Genomic DNA, 14,939 nt, shown 5'->3' with positions numbered 1-14,939 from the left:
AGCGGTGGGTGAGGTCTGGGAAGGAACTCACTTCCACAGCGGTGGGTGAGGTCTGGGAAGGAACTCACTTCCACAGCGGTGGGTGAGGTCTGGGAAGGAACTCACTTCCACAGCGGTGGGTGAGGTCTGGGAAGGAACTCACTTCCACAGCGTTGGGTGAGGTCTGGGAAGGAACTCACTTCCACAGCGGTGGGTGAGGTCTGGGAAGGAACTCACTTCCACAGCGGTGGGTGAGGTCTGGGAAGGAACTCACTTCCACAGCGGTGGGTGAGGTCTGGGAAGGAACTCACTTCCACAGCGGTGGGTGAGGTCTGGGAAGGAACTCACTTCCACAGCGTTGGGTGAGGTCTGGGAAGGAACTCACTTCCACAGCGGTGGGTGAGGTCTGGGAAGGAACTCACTTCCACAGCGGTGGGTGAGTGACAGTAATTAGGAGAGATCTCCCTGTGGGTCCCACATGGCACCACACATCACTGCTCTACTCAGGAAGCTAATGTCTCACTCGCCTCATGCCTCTATAGCACCGTTTATACCTGGTTCTAACATGTGTCCTTTGTCCACATTCTGATTGTGCCCACATTTTTAGACAGGTGTAGATGATTAAAATATGCATTAAACTGATTGTGATCAGGTCTTCCTGACCACCTCCTGTAAGATATCCAGACACATTGTGTAGACAGATCTGGACAGTGAAACCATTTAAATCATCATTATCCCACCCTCTAAAATCATTGACATGTGGCACCATTGACTTATGGCATCAATATGGGTCTTAAAATAAATAAATACATTATATTCAAAGAAGATCTGGACAAAGGACGCATGTAAGTGTAACCGATGTAAAATGGCTAGCTAGTTAGCGGGGTGCGCGCTAATAGCGTTTCAATTGGTGACGTCACTCGCTCTGAGACCTTGAAGTAGTTGTTCCCCTTGCTCTGCAAGGGCCGTGGCTTTTGTGGAGCAATGGGTAACGATGCTTTGAGGGTGGCTGTTGTCAATGTGTGCAGAGGGTCCCTGGTTCAAGCCCAGGTAGGGGCGAGGAGAGGGACGGAAGCTATACTGTTATATAAGCACTAGGTATAAACAAGGCTTATCTCTATGTTGGTCCACTACAGAGATGGCTCCTTATAGCTCAAAATGCCCTAATGTGTATTTTCAGAGGAGGCTGGTGGGAGGAGCTATAGGAGGACAGGCTCATTGTATTGGCTGGAATGGATTATTGGATCGGTACGAAACATATGGAAACCACATGTTTGACTCTATTCCATTCCAGACATTACAATGAGCCCGTCCTCCAATAGCTCCTCCCACCAGCCTCACTGATTACCGCCTAGATGTATTAATTGAATCAAAATAGGGCACAAAATAACATGTTTTTGTTTGGACACAATCGGAATAGTAAATAATATATTATGGTCTTTCTGGTGTATTATCTCTACTTTTTAGAAAATTACCAAGTCATTACAAGGGTTTTAGATCATCCCAGTAATGGTAATTGCTACACAATACATGTTTTATAACGGACAATGGTGCCTGTAACTTTTATTCTTCTTCATCTGACCGGCAGAGTGATGTCTCCCGAGTGGCGGAGCGGTCTAAGCCACTGCATCTCTGTGCTAGAGGCATCACTACAGACCCTTGTTCGATTCCTGGCTGTATCACAACCGACTGTGATTGGAAGTCCCATAGGGCAGTGCACAATTGGCCCAGCACCAGCATCGTCCAGGTTAGGCCGTCATTGTAAATAAGAATTTGTTCTCAACTAACTTGCCTAGTTAAATAAATGTTAAATAAACATTTCAAAAAGTCAACCCAGGTTCTTAAAGGAACAATCCAACCAAAACCACAAATTCCTATGATTACAGTGTTAAATATGTGAGAACAATATTTTTGTTGACAAATTATTCATTTTGTCGTCATAACAAGGTTGGAAGTAACGTGAAAATCTTGCAGATCAAGTCGACTACAAAATCCACAATGCAATGCGCTCTCTGGACTGGCTGGCTAGTTAGCTAGGTATCTACTAGTCAGCAAACGTAGCTATACACAATAATACCAACGTCAATATCAGCATGCGAAGTAGCTAGCTACCTGTAAAATCACCTAAAGAAACTGCAATTTACGAGTCTACAATCTCAACCATGTTCAACTTGCAGTTCCTCTCAGTCTACCTCAGAGCCCAGGGTGAAGACGTTGCTATGGTAACAACGGTCCTTTCACACAGACACACAAGGCGCATTGGGTGTAGGGTTGCCAGGTCTAGCTAAATTCTCCAGCGAATGACTACTCAAAACCCGATCAAAAGGCCTGAAAACTATGACCCTATTTTTTTTTTCGCAGCAAGAGAGGAGTTGTCACATATATTTTTTTAGATACGTCATATTAGTTAGCTAGTGCTGTTCGTTTGTTGTGCTCACATCACTTGTCATAACGTGCGTAGCTCTACTCTCAGTCACGTGACTCAGCTGCCTGCTATACCGCTCTTCCAACACACAGGTTAGCCGTCAAACCACTTAAAAGACACACCCTATCCCCTCAGCTCTCAAATTAAGTGGACACTTCTGATGACGTGTGATGACGTCTGACGAGTATACAGGGCGAGGGGCGAAGGAATACTCTACGAACAAAAAAATTGTTAGAATTATAAGTGTATGTATGTCCCTTAAGGTCCTTGTGTAATGTGATATTGTACCCATAGCCCAATTGTCATTTGTATATTATTTATATATAATTGTGTTCCCACATGTACTTCCTGTATTGATTTATTGTTAATAAAAAAATATATAGGGAAAAAAGAGGGAGGAAGGAATGATTTTTAGAAATGGACGGCCCATGATCGGAAATTCGTCACTCGTTCATCCCGCAATGATTGTGTTTTCAGGGGTGCTTTATAGGCACTACAGACAAATACGAGTGCATGTCTACTTATATTAAATATACGCCTACAGTATGATAGCTAGCAAATTAATTAACTAACGTTAGCCTGCCTAGCTGGAACTTCTGAAGTAAAATGTTTTAATTCTACAATTTCCAAAAGATAAACATGCAATATGTTTTTGTTTGGTTACGAGACGTTTGTGCCTACATGTGCATTAGTAGAACAATTTCTAACTTATTTGCATTCCTTTTTACTTACACTTGTATGTTGACTTCTCCATTGATGTTGTTTTTACATTTTTGCGGACTTTTCTTAGCAGATGTAAAATCTCGCAAATTGAATTATGGGGAGTTTCAGGCCCCAGAATGAACATAATTGTACACTCGCAAAACCGACTAAAAACGAGGGCTGAGGGGCTTACGTTGCAAACTTCCCTTGCTTGGCTAATCATTTGGATCACCCTCCAAGATGGCCACGGGGATTCTCCCAAGGGCATAAGGTGAGAGTAAGTGTACGAGGGTGTGTCTTTTAAGTGTTTGGACTGCAGAGTGTGGCTGCATTCCAAACAACTTAAACGACACACCCTCTCCCCTCAGTCCTCAAATTAAGTGGATTCTGATGACGTACCATGACGTCTGACGAGTTTACACTTGCAGGGCAAGGGAGGAAGGAATTCATTTGAAATGGACCGCCTTTGTCCAGTAATTCATTACTCGTTCGGCCCGCAACTATTGTGTTTTCAGCCACCGGTAGTTGTCGGTGCTTTATATGCGCTACAGTCAATTATGATTGCATTTCATATCTTGGCTAGAAGAGCACGCATCCGCAGACATCGAATATTAGCCATCCTACTATATCAGGGGGGAGGGGGGGGGGGTGGCCTTATGTGCGCAAGTTAACCTGTTGAGGCTGGGGGCGCTGTTGTCACTATTTATGCTAATCGTGTAATTTTTGAAACGGCTTCCCACAAAATTCTTGATCGTACAATATGCATATTATTATTATTATTGGATAGAAAACAGTCTATAGTTTCTATAGGAGTTGAAATTTTGTCTCTAAGTGGAACAGAACCCATTCTACAGCAATTTCCCTGACATGGAGTCAGATTTCAGAAATGTTGGCCCCTGATCTGGAGTCAGTTAAAAGGCCACTGTTATTGCTATGAGTATACGGACACTGCTTACGTCTTCCCCTGGATGCCTTTACGTGATGACGATTTGAATGGGGTCGATTGCGCGTTCACAGGCACTATAAATTAAAAAACCCTGTAGCTAGCAACTCTTTTCTTGGTGCGTCATGCGCGTGGAGGACACCGACCCGCACCTGTTCCAAGCATTAGTGTTGGGAGTAATCTTTCTCCGGTCATGTTAAGACTCCTTATAGGAGTTAAAGACATCATAAGGTAGTTAATTTAAAGCGTTTTATAGCAATTTATATCCGTTTAGTGCGATTTTGGGACATTTATTTCTGAAACGCTGTGAATCGCTGGGCACGCTTCCAGTTCATCCCGAACGCAGTTGGCATTTCCACATGGCAAGAGGACAGCTTTCCACCAAAAGACGATTAGACCCAAGAAAGGATCCTTTGCCCAAGATACCGATGGAAGAACAGCTCAAAGTAGGACATTTTTATTATGATAAATCGTGTTTCTGTCGAAAAATGTTAGTGGCTTAGGACGCCATGTTTTTTGACGTAGCTTCGCTTGGCGCAAACTGTATTGAAAAGTAAGGATAATTTAAAAAATGTAAATCCGCGATTGTATTAAGAATTAAATTGTCTATCAATCGCTGTCCACCCTATATTTTTTAGTCACGTTTATGAGTATTTATGTATAAGAGTAGATCACTGTCTAATATGGCGCACCAACATTTTCTCACCAGCTGGGCTACTTTTGTCATTGTGTAACCATGATTTTGGTGGCTAAATATGCACATTTTCGAACAAACTGTATATGCATGTTGTAATGTGATGTTACAGGGGTGTCATCTGAAGAATTCTGAGAAGGTTAGTGAAAAAATAATATATTTTGGCGATGTTTACGTTATCGCTCACTTTGGCTAGAATTAATGCTGGGGTAATGTTTGCACATGTGCTATGCTAATATAACGATTTATTGTGTTTTCGCTGTAAGACACTTAGAAAATCTGAAATATTGTCTGTATTCACAGGATCTGTGTCTTTCGATTAGTGTATGCTGTGTATTTTTACGAAATGTTTGATGATTAGTAAGTAGGTAAACACGTTGCTCTATGTAGTTATTCTAGTCCATTTGTGACGGTGGGTGCAATTGTAACCTATGCCATCTACCTGAAATATGCACATTTTTCTAACCAAACCTATCCCATACCATAAATATGTTATCAGACTGTCATCTGATGAGTTTTTTTCTTGGTTAGGGGCTATAAATATCTTAGTTTAGCCGAATTAGTGATAGCTACTGTTGTTGGTGGACAAATAAAAGATGGTGGATTATGCTAATGTGTTTTTAGCTAATAGATTTACATCTTTACATATTGTGTCTTCCCTGTAAAACATTTTAAAAATCGGACATGTTGGCTGGATTCACAAGATCTGTGTCTTTCATTAGCTGTATTGGACTTTAATGTGTGAAAGTTAAATATTAAAAAAAAAAAAAAAAATTGAATTTCGCGGCTCTGCCTTTTCAGTGGGGGTGGGGGGGGAGTGCCGCTAGCGGCACCCTCATCCTAGACAGGTTAACGTTTCCAAAAGCTAACCAAACAAAAACATCATTACGTGTTTGAGACGTCATGTGCATTAGTAGCACAATTTCCAACTTATTTACATTTGTTTTTACTTACGCTTGTATGTTGACTTCTCCATATTAATGTTGGTTTTAAGTTTTGGTGGACTTTTCTTAGCGGATGTACAATCATCGTGAATTGAATTATGGGGCGTTTCAGGCCAGGAGTGAACATAATTGTACACTCGCAAAGCCGACTAAAAACGAGGGCTTTTAGGGGCTTACATTGCCAACTTCCCTTGCTTGGCTAATCATTTGGAACAACGACAAAGATGGCCACGGGGATTCCCCTAAGGGCATAAGGCGAGGGTAAGTGGAGGAGGGTGTGTCATATATGAGTTTGAAACGCAGCCTGAGGGTGACTTCCAGAGAATGGGAAGGGGATCAATAAATCCATCAATTTTGGGGGACACACACTTGACTTGAATGATGCAATTCATGTTCTACTTAAGAAATAATGCCCGAGGAGGTGTGGTATATGACCAATATACCACGGCTAAGAGCTGTTCTTAGGCACGAAGCAACGCTATTCTAAACTGTTTACCAAAATAATTAGAGCAGCAAAAATAACTGGTTTTGTCATACCCGTGGTATACTTAAGTGATAATGCCCGAGAAGCCGGTGTTTGGAGGATATATAGGCACAAGTGTTGTTAACTTTAACTCCTACATGTACATATCACCTCAACTACCTAGACTAACCGGTGCCCCCACACATTGACTCTGTACCAGTACCCCCTGTATATAGCCTTGCTACTGTTATTTTACTGCTGCTCTTTAATAATTTGTTATTTTTATTTAAAAAATGTACTTATCTATTTTTTACTTAACACTTATTTTTCTTAACTGCATTGTTGGTTAAGGGCTTGTAAGTAAGCATTTCACTGTTAGGTCTACACCTGTTGTATTCGGCGCATGTGACAAGTAATTTGATTTCTATGACATCTCGAGTGCTACTCTCTCTCCGACTTTCTGTACAATAACTGAATAAACAATCCCTACTACTGTACCTCCATTCTGTCTCCACCAGGATCCGTCTCTGTCTACATCAGACCTATGATCCTGTCCCCAGATGGTTCCCTACTAGCCCTGCTCCTCTCTCAATCCATCCCTCCTTTAAACCTCTACCTCCTCCCACTTCTACCCATCTACTTCTCTCCCTCCACTCCCTCCTCTTTCAATCTCATCCTCCTTGCATCCCCTCTCTCCTCCACATGACAGGTTCATATCACCAGGGCTGTCAATCAGCAGGCCACTGGTGAGAGAGGCCATGTTGACTGACAGACTCACACTACATCGAGAGACGGGGAGGAGGGAGAGAGGATGGATCGGTACAAGGGATGAGGTAGTGTTGAGTGAGAGTAATTGGAGGGAGGAGAAAGGGGGGGTATGTACATGTGAGAGAGAGAGATGAATCAGGGGAGTAAAAGCGAGCAAGAGAAAGAAAGCGAGAGAGGAAGTAGCAGAATAATACCCTTTATAGACAGAACGCCACTACAGTAACGTTTCGATAGCAACAACTGATAACCTTTAAGACAATTTAAAAAAGTGCAGCATCAGAAGCGTCTGTACTTTTTCAGACAGTAGAATTCTGCTCCGGCATAGAATGTTCTGTATCGTTTCCCTGACGACAATAAACGTTCCTGATTGCTGTGTTGTTTTTATGCTGTTTTTTATGGTGGGGAAGCTAGATGTGTTTTCTTTCTACTAAATGTCTGGGTAAGTCACAGTATTTAATGAACTTTAACATATTTTTTTTAGGAGAGTGGTCTGCGCACAGGCAGCAGGCAGGCAGGTTACGAGCAGGCATCTCAAGATTATTATTTACAGTTCGCCTAATGATTGATGTTAGTCCCACTTCAGAAGTGGCATTCCTTTATAGACAAGTAAAATGCCCGTTTTAGTGGCGCTTCGAATTTCCAGAGAAGGTTCCGTGTCAGCATTTCAAAAGCTGTAGTATATGTACCCTTACAGACAAACAAACATGCTGTAGCCGAGGTGCTTTCAAGGTGCCACATTCCATATGTCTGAAAAGGGTATCATAGTGTGAGAGACACAGAGAAAGAGAGAGACACACACAGAGAGATAGAGAGGGATGCAAGGGAGATTGTGAGACGTCATGTAGAGGGAACTGAGGGGCATTTGGATAATAAAGATAGCCTCTGTGCTCATCAGAGCTCTAAGGAGACACCAGCCAAGGCTGCATATTCCTTCCTCCCTGCACTAGACTAGCAAACAGCAATGACTGCCATACTGCCTCCCTCCCACACACAACACAATATCTCCCTTTTAAACGGTCTTCCTGTAGCTCATCATCACACTCATACATACCCAGCACAGATAAAGCCTAAAGTGTGTGTGATGCAGTCTGTTCTCTGTCTAATGAAGCCCAGAAAGTCACCTTGAATCATATCTGTGATAAACTTGTCTTTCAATCTCTGTCCCACAGTTAGAAGCTAACTTCCTGCAATTCTACACATTTAATTTTGCCAGAGAGAAAATGTGCAGTTTTAGAGCTAATCTCATGCTATTCTATACCTTTTGCCATGGGGCAGAGAGTGAATGTTGCTGTTCTATAGCTAATGTAAAGCTATTCTACACATTTTGTCATGCGGCTGAGAGAAAATGTTGCAGTTTTATAGCTAATTTCCTGAAATTCTACACATTTTGCCATGGGGCTGATGGAAAAACAGGGGGCCCCCAACACCCCAGGGGCTGTGGGGGGTTGTGCTATGCCAGTGCTCTCACTCACACACACTGATGGGAACAGGAGAATATTAGAAGATTGGGCTATGGATTGGTGTTGGTCGTGGGATAGGGAAAATAAATTGTGTTGGGGTGGGATAGGGTTAGTGTTGGGTTCACTGACGGTACAATACTATATGAGTATTAACCAGAGGGCTATCCTGCCTCTCTCTCTCACCTGGAAAATACTGGCTCCATATGGCGTCCTCCATGCATTCAGCAGATTGTCCTTCCCTGTGCTCACAAACCACTTGCCTGAAACACACACATGTTATACTTCAGAGTTAGCTGATGCATCCAACCACTATACATCTCATTAGCATAATTATGTAAGTTAGGAGAGTGTATGTGAGTGTCAGTCAGAGTTCTGCGCTTGTACGTACCACAGGAGGCAAACTTAAGGGAGAGCACACAGCTCTCGTGGAGATGCAGCTGGTACTTGTCTGGTTTGGAGACATGCAGCACTTCTACATTACTGCTCTCCATGCCCACTGCCAGCCACTCTCCTGTAGGACAGTAGCCCAGAGAAAAGATCTGGAGGGAGAGAGAGGATGAGAGCAAGGAGAGAGAAAAAGCTAATTACACAACTGAACGGTGCTCATCTGACAAAGATTATCATCTGCATCATCATGGAGATATGATACAACAGAGAGGAGCAGAGTGACTGATCTGAAATAGAGGCTGATAGCTACACTATCATATTAAGGTGAAGTCTTCTCAGAAAGACAGTCCTGAGTTAGTCATAGCTAGCGTTAGCCAGTCTCACAACGTCTCAGGTGTTTCATCAGTACCTGTGAGGTGAAGTCGTGCTGCTGCAGCTGTCGTCCCTCTCTCAGGTCCCAGCAGCGTACTGTGTTGTCCAGCCCTCCCGTCCACAGTTTGGTCCCATCGTTGGAGATGTCAATACAGCTGGCCCCGTCAGTGTGGCCCTGGAACTGCCTGGGGAGCAGAGATACAATCAACATCAACCCAGAGCCATTCAGATGTGATCCATAGTCATCTAGCCCACTGCCCTGCTCTCCTCCCCCTCTACCCTCCTCTCTTCTGCTGCCCTGGCTGTGCAGGTCCCAGACCCTGATGTCCCCCCCCCCCCCCCACCTCTCTACCCCTCCTAACCTTCTATTTATCCCCCTCTCCTCCTTACCCCCTTCTCCTCTCCTTACCTAACCAGGGTCTGGTTGTGCAGGTCCCAGACTACGATGTTTCCGTCGCTGCAGCAGGAGAAGCAGACCTTGTTGTCGGGGGAAATGGCCAGAGCGTAGCAGGCCGGGGCAGAAGACGTCAACTCCGCCTTGATGCGGGGAGTGGGTGTGGCCAAGTCCCAGATTGACAGTGTGCTAGCCTCACCTCCAACGATGAGTGTCCGCCCATCAGGGAGAATCTTACATGAGCGGATGTAGTTATCCCTGTTCTGATTGGTGGAAAGAGAGAACATATGTATTGGACAGCTAAAACAATCAATGTGATTGGTTAAGCCTTTTAAAGTTTGTGTCCACTCACCAGACAGTCGAGCTGGGCCATGGCACTCTTGCTGCCAGGCTGGCTGATGTCCCACACCTTGACACACCCCTTGCCGCCGGTGTAGACGTGGCGTGTGGAGGTGCTGATGGTGACGGCACACACCACCTCTCCATGGTTCAGAGTGTGGATCTGCCGGGCATGCCGAGGGATGCCCGGGCCCATCAGGGCGTCCGGAGGGAAAGGCACCGGCTGCATCTGTCCATCCGCACTTACATGGAAAGAGTAGGCACTGGTGAGAGAGGAGGAAAACAGAGGGAGGGAAGTAGGAGAAAATGGAACGAGTGCCATCCACTGAAATAGAAATCTGTATATTATTACAAACAGTCATGCAAAAGCATTGAAGACTGTCAACACTGCAATGGGAATGGCAATTGAGAAATATTCACCCAAACCTTGCTAATTGTTTTTACACAATAGCCTTTGGTAAAATGCAAAAGGGAAGATTGTATTACAGGGGCCAGAGTAAGAGTGCTATTTCCAATACCAAATCAGTTAGGGACGGGACAATATCAGTATTGAGAACGTTATTATCGTGGGCAAGGAAACAAAACACAACGCGTATTGAACTTCTTTAGGAAACATAATGATGGAAACAATCATCAATATGTTGTCATCCAAAGTCCCATTTATTTATTTTCCAAGCTATAACACACAATATTTTAAATAGAGCTGGTTTTTAAAAGGACCAGAGTTTGGTATGCTTCATATTTTCATTTTTGACATTAAAACAAAATATTGCGATACTGGTATCATCCCGGCCCTACAATCAATAGCACTAACTGGCCAAGGTTGTTGTGTAATTTTATATCTAAATTGGGAGAGCTTGCTGCTTGCCCCAGCTAAAACAACAACAACGACGGTTCTCTATGTTTGGATGGAGGAGAGGAGCGACATACGGTTTTCCCCCAGAGGATCCACCAGGCAGTGAGGAGGACAGCCCTGGGGCCCTGATGTGGGACCGAGACTCATATGCCACCTGGAGAGCCTAGGAGAAGGACCAAGACATGAGGAGGATTACTAAAATAATCATCCGGTGTTGTAACAGTTCAATCTCAGTAAATCCTAATCTTATCAAATTCAGTAAAATCTTGACAATTCATCCAACATAGGCTTTCAAACCAGTTACTACCACAGAAAACATTGTCAAAACAGAATAAGGCTGTACGTTTTGTTTTAAACCAGTGATGCATATCTTCCATGCTTCAGGGCCACAGTGTTTAGACTTTATTTGTTTCCTTATAATTAGTAATTGATTCACACCTGGGCTACCAGGTGGGTGCACTAACTGGCCAATTTGGGACATAATTGATCAATTAAGTGCCAGGACGAGACAAAGAAGATAGACAATGCAGCCCTTGGGGTCTGGAGTTGTGGACACCTGCTTTAAACAGAGAGATGAGTGAGGTGTGCTAAAGAACTCACCAAGGGGCTGCGGGTGTAGACGCTGGCGGCAGCGCTGATCTGGGGCGAGAAGCCCCCGGGACTGGCTAGCTCCCCATTGATGCCTGCGTGGGACACCCCCCCAAATTGAGCAGGGTACAAACTGGGGGGCACAGACAGAGGACTGCGGAGAGCTAGGGGGAGGGGGATGAAGAGAGGGTGGATGAGAACATTTTACGTCACTGAGGACCAGAGAGGTCAGACAGGTGGGGTCTACGGATAGTTGTGTTGGTGATATCTTATACTATAACATGTCTTTATTGCTTTTGGCTGATCACCGGTACCACAGGAGCACATTATCACAGTAGGGAGTAGGGGTGAGTTATAATGGTATTATGAGCAGATTAAAAGTATAATTATGGTATTACATGGCTATATGATCACAATAGATTAATAGGATGGTATAGCAGGGGGTGTGTGACTCACCCAGGGGGTCAGCGGAGGAGGCAACCCTGCTGACCAGGCGGAGGCAGGACGTACTGGGGCCGGCGGGGCCGGGGGTAAGAGCCTCATGGTGAGACGGGGACGGGGTGCCCGACTTAGACAACGAAGACCCAGACTTCTCCACCTAAAGTGAGGTAATGAGATACAGTCATGATACACCTTCATACAGATAAGTAAGTGATAGTACTTTAATTTGTTGATGTTGGGAACCATGTTAATGCTTGACAATAAATGTATAATACCTGTGCTGGGTCCTTGGCCTTGCCTGGTGTGGGGCTGCATGGTAGGGGGGAGGATGGGACCTCGCCCGGGCTCCTGGGGGACCCTGGTAACTCCTTCCTCAGGGTGGGCGCCCGGTCCAGACCGTTCCCGTGGGGGGAGTGAGGGGGGCTGCCCGCGGGAGACGTGGGTTCCTTTGTACATAGACAGATAAGGGACTCCAGGTCACCCCAAAACTACCCAAGACCGTAGCTTCACATTAGCTGTCAAAAATCTCTAAAGCTGTAAGATTATAGACATTATAGATTACTATAGTGTCCGTATGGATTTAAGCACAAGTGTGTATGAGGCCTGTACGGTACTGTAAGTCAAACCCAGCAGACTGTCTACCTCTCTGCCACAGCCACCCCGATAAAAACATTCCCATCTTCTCCCAGTGTGCTGCAGTCAGCACATCTCCTGTAGCTGTGTCTGAGCAGAACACACATCCACAGACTGTACCACAACAATCACCAGAGACATCCCCTCTCACACACCCATTAAGAACATCTGTCGAACTCCCAGGTGGCGCAGTGGTCTAGGGCACTGCATCGCAGCGCTAGCTGCGCCACCAGAGACTCTGGGTTCGCGCCCAGGCTTTGTCGCAGCCGGCCGCGACCGGGAGGTCCGTGGGGCTACGCACATTGGCCTAGCGTCGTCCGGGTTAGGGAGGGTTTGGCCGGTAGGGATATCCTTGTCTCATCGCGCACCAGCGACTCCTGTGGCGGGCCGGCGCAGTGCACGCTAACCAAGGGAGCCAGGTGTACGGTGTTTCCTCGACACATTGGTGCGGCTGGCTTCCGGGTTGGAGGCGCGCTGTGTTAAGAAGCAGTGCGGCTTGGTTGGGTTGTGTTTCGGAGGATGCATGGCTTTCGACCTTCGTCTCTCCCGAGCCCGTACGGGAGTTGTAGCGATGAGACAAGATAGTACTTACTAGCAATTGGACACCATGAAAATTGGGGAGAAAAGGGGCTAAAAAAAAATGTAAAGAAGAAAAAAAGAACATCGGTCAAATTCTCAAATTGTTCTGTATGTAAAAATCACACAAGAGACTTTCCCGCTTTTGTGCATTGTGCTGCGCGGTACCAAATGCAGAAAGCTTGGATAAAACATATATTTTGGTACACTGCATTACGTATTTAAACAATTTAAAATATTCTGAGGGCATAAATAAAGGAAACACACTGCAGCTATCTGATGAGAGGGGTGTCTGTGTGTGTTCCAGAGCTGTGTTCAACAGGGAGACTTTACTCACTAGGAAAGGAGAGAACAGCAGATCCTCATAATTCAGAGTGATTGGTGTCCTCATTATGAAATTATCAATTTTACCGTGTACATTTAAACATGATCATATACACTGATTGTTTAAAGCAAAACTACCAAAATTATTGCTGATGGTGAACCTGAACAATCAATTATATTGTAAGACTTAGCAGGTAGGCTATAGCCAGATGACAGTTGTGTCTCCGGTAGCTTACTTTTATTCCGGTACATTTTCAGCAGCGCATAGATGTCAATAACCTAGCAAATTACATAGTTTGTCACTCAACTAATAAAACCTAACAACACGCAAGCCATTTTAGTATTTGAATATTGAAGGTGCCACACAGATTTGCAAGATCAGGAACAGGCAGCCTACTTCACGTTTGTCAGCGCGCGAAGCTGGGCACAGTACACAGTTTGACTAGGCTACTGATACTGCCTGGGGTTGTACAGCATACAAACTGATCAATGACTCAACACTTTCACACTGAAGGAGAGAGGATGCATCAGTTGTCACAAAAGATTAGGTATTTTCGAGAAAGATAGAAAAAAAATAAAAATGTTTTGTGACAAAATGTTTATTTGATCATTTTTTTTCTTTGAGGATGGCTACAGGTACACTACACAAACTCATACAATCTCATACTCTGTTCGCATTTTCCTGTTGGCTAATGCTCAAAAAGAAAAAACATCCCAAAAAAAGTACAGAAATATAAAGTATTGATCATTTTGATCATATTACAGAATCAAAAAGTAACAATAAACCCTGTTTGCAAAGGAAAATAAAAACAAAAGTGAGTCTCCACGCCCAACATCTCGCTGTGGATAATTCTAATGATAGAACTTCTAGTAGTAACTGGTGAATTGAGAGAGAGTGAGGTGATTGCCATCTAATAGCCAACATCTGTTTTGCAGCAGTGCTGCCTGCCAGCAGTAATTGTCTCTGATTAATTAGGAGATTCAAGAAACTATCATCGTTAAGTAACACAGTACAGTGCATTCGGAAAGTATTCAGACCCCATCCCCTTTTCCACATTTTGTTACCTTACAGCCTTCTTCTGAAAGAGATTAAATTCATTGTTTTCCTCATTAATCTACACACAATATCCCATAATGACAAAGCAAAAACAGCTTTTTAGAAATGTTTGCAAATGTATAAAAAAAAGAAATACCTTATTTACGTAAGTATTCAGACCCTTTGCTATGAGACTCAATTGAGCCCAGGTGCATCCTGTTTCCATTGATCATCCTTGAGATGTTTCTACAACTTGATTGGAGTCCACCTGTGATAAATTCAATTGATTGGACATGATTTAGAAAGGCACACACCTGTCTATATAAGGTCCCACAGTTGACAGTGCATGTCAGAGCAAAAACCAAGCAATGAGGTCAAAGGAATTGTCCGTAGAGCTCCGAGACAGGATTGTGTCGAGGTAAAGATCTGGGGAAGGGTACAAAAACATTTCTGCAGCCTTGAAGGTTCCCAAGAACACAGTGGCCTCCATCATTCTTAAATGGAAGAAGTTTGGAACCACCAAAACTCTTTCTAGAGCTGGCTGTCTGGCCAAACTGAGCAATCGGGGGAGAAGGGACTTGGTCAGGGAAGTGACCAAGAAGTTGATGGTCACTG

General features: G+C 44.3%; 1 protein-coding gene across 5 annotated transcripts in view; it reads right to left on the bottom strand.

Annotated features, from left to right (window-relative positions):
- LOC129855139 (transducin-like enhancer protein 4) overlaps nucleotides 1-14,939 on the bottom strand; it is a 94,582-nt gene that overhangs the window by 737 nt on the left and 78,906 nt on the right. For 4 of the 5 annotated variants that reach the window (XM_055922497.1, XM_055922495.1, XM_055922496.1 and 1 more), the window contains 9 exons: nucleotides 12,031-12,201; nucleotides 11,771-11,912; nucleotides 11,327-11,478; nucleotides 10,801-10,889; nucleotides 9,884-10,133; nucleotides 9,547-9,794; nucleotides 9,175-9,322; nucleotides 8,767-8,917; nucleotides 8,562-8,638 (listed from right to left, as the gene is read on the bottom strand). In XM_055922497.1, coding sequence (XP_055778472.1) covers nucleotides 8,562-8,638; nucleotides 8,767-8,917; nucleotides 9,175-9,322; nucleotides 9,547-9,794; nucleotides 9,884-10,133; nucleotides 10,801-10,889; nucleotides 11,327-11,478; nucleotides 11,771-11,912; nucleotides 12,031-12,201 — 1,428 coding nt within the window. The remainder of the gene's footprint in view (nucleotides 1-8,561; nucleotides 8,639-8,766; nucleotides 8,918-9,174; nucleotides 9,323-9,546; nucleotides 9,795-9,883; nucleotides 10,134-10,800; nucleotides 10,890-11,326; nucleotides 11,479-11,770; nucleotides 11,913-12,030; nucleotides 12,202-14,939) is intronic. The other variant, XM_055922498.1, reaches the window with a different exon arrangement.

Source organism: Salvelinus fontinalis, chromosome 5, assembly GCF_029448725.1.
Source record: "Salvelinus fontinalis isolate EN_2023a chromosome 5, ASM2944872v1, whole genome shotgun sequence".
In the NCBI taxonomy this organism is placed as follows: domain Eukaryota; kingdom Metazoa; phylum Chordata; class Actinopteri; order Salmoniformes; family Salmonidae; genus Salvelinus; species Salvelinus fontinalis.
This window is presented reverse-complemented; position numbering and strand designations above follow the sequence as displayed.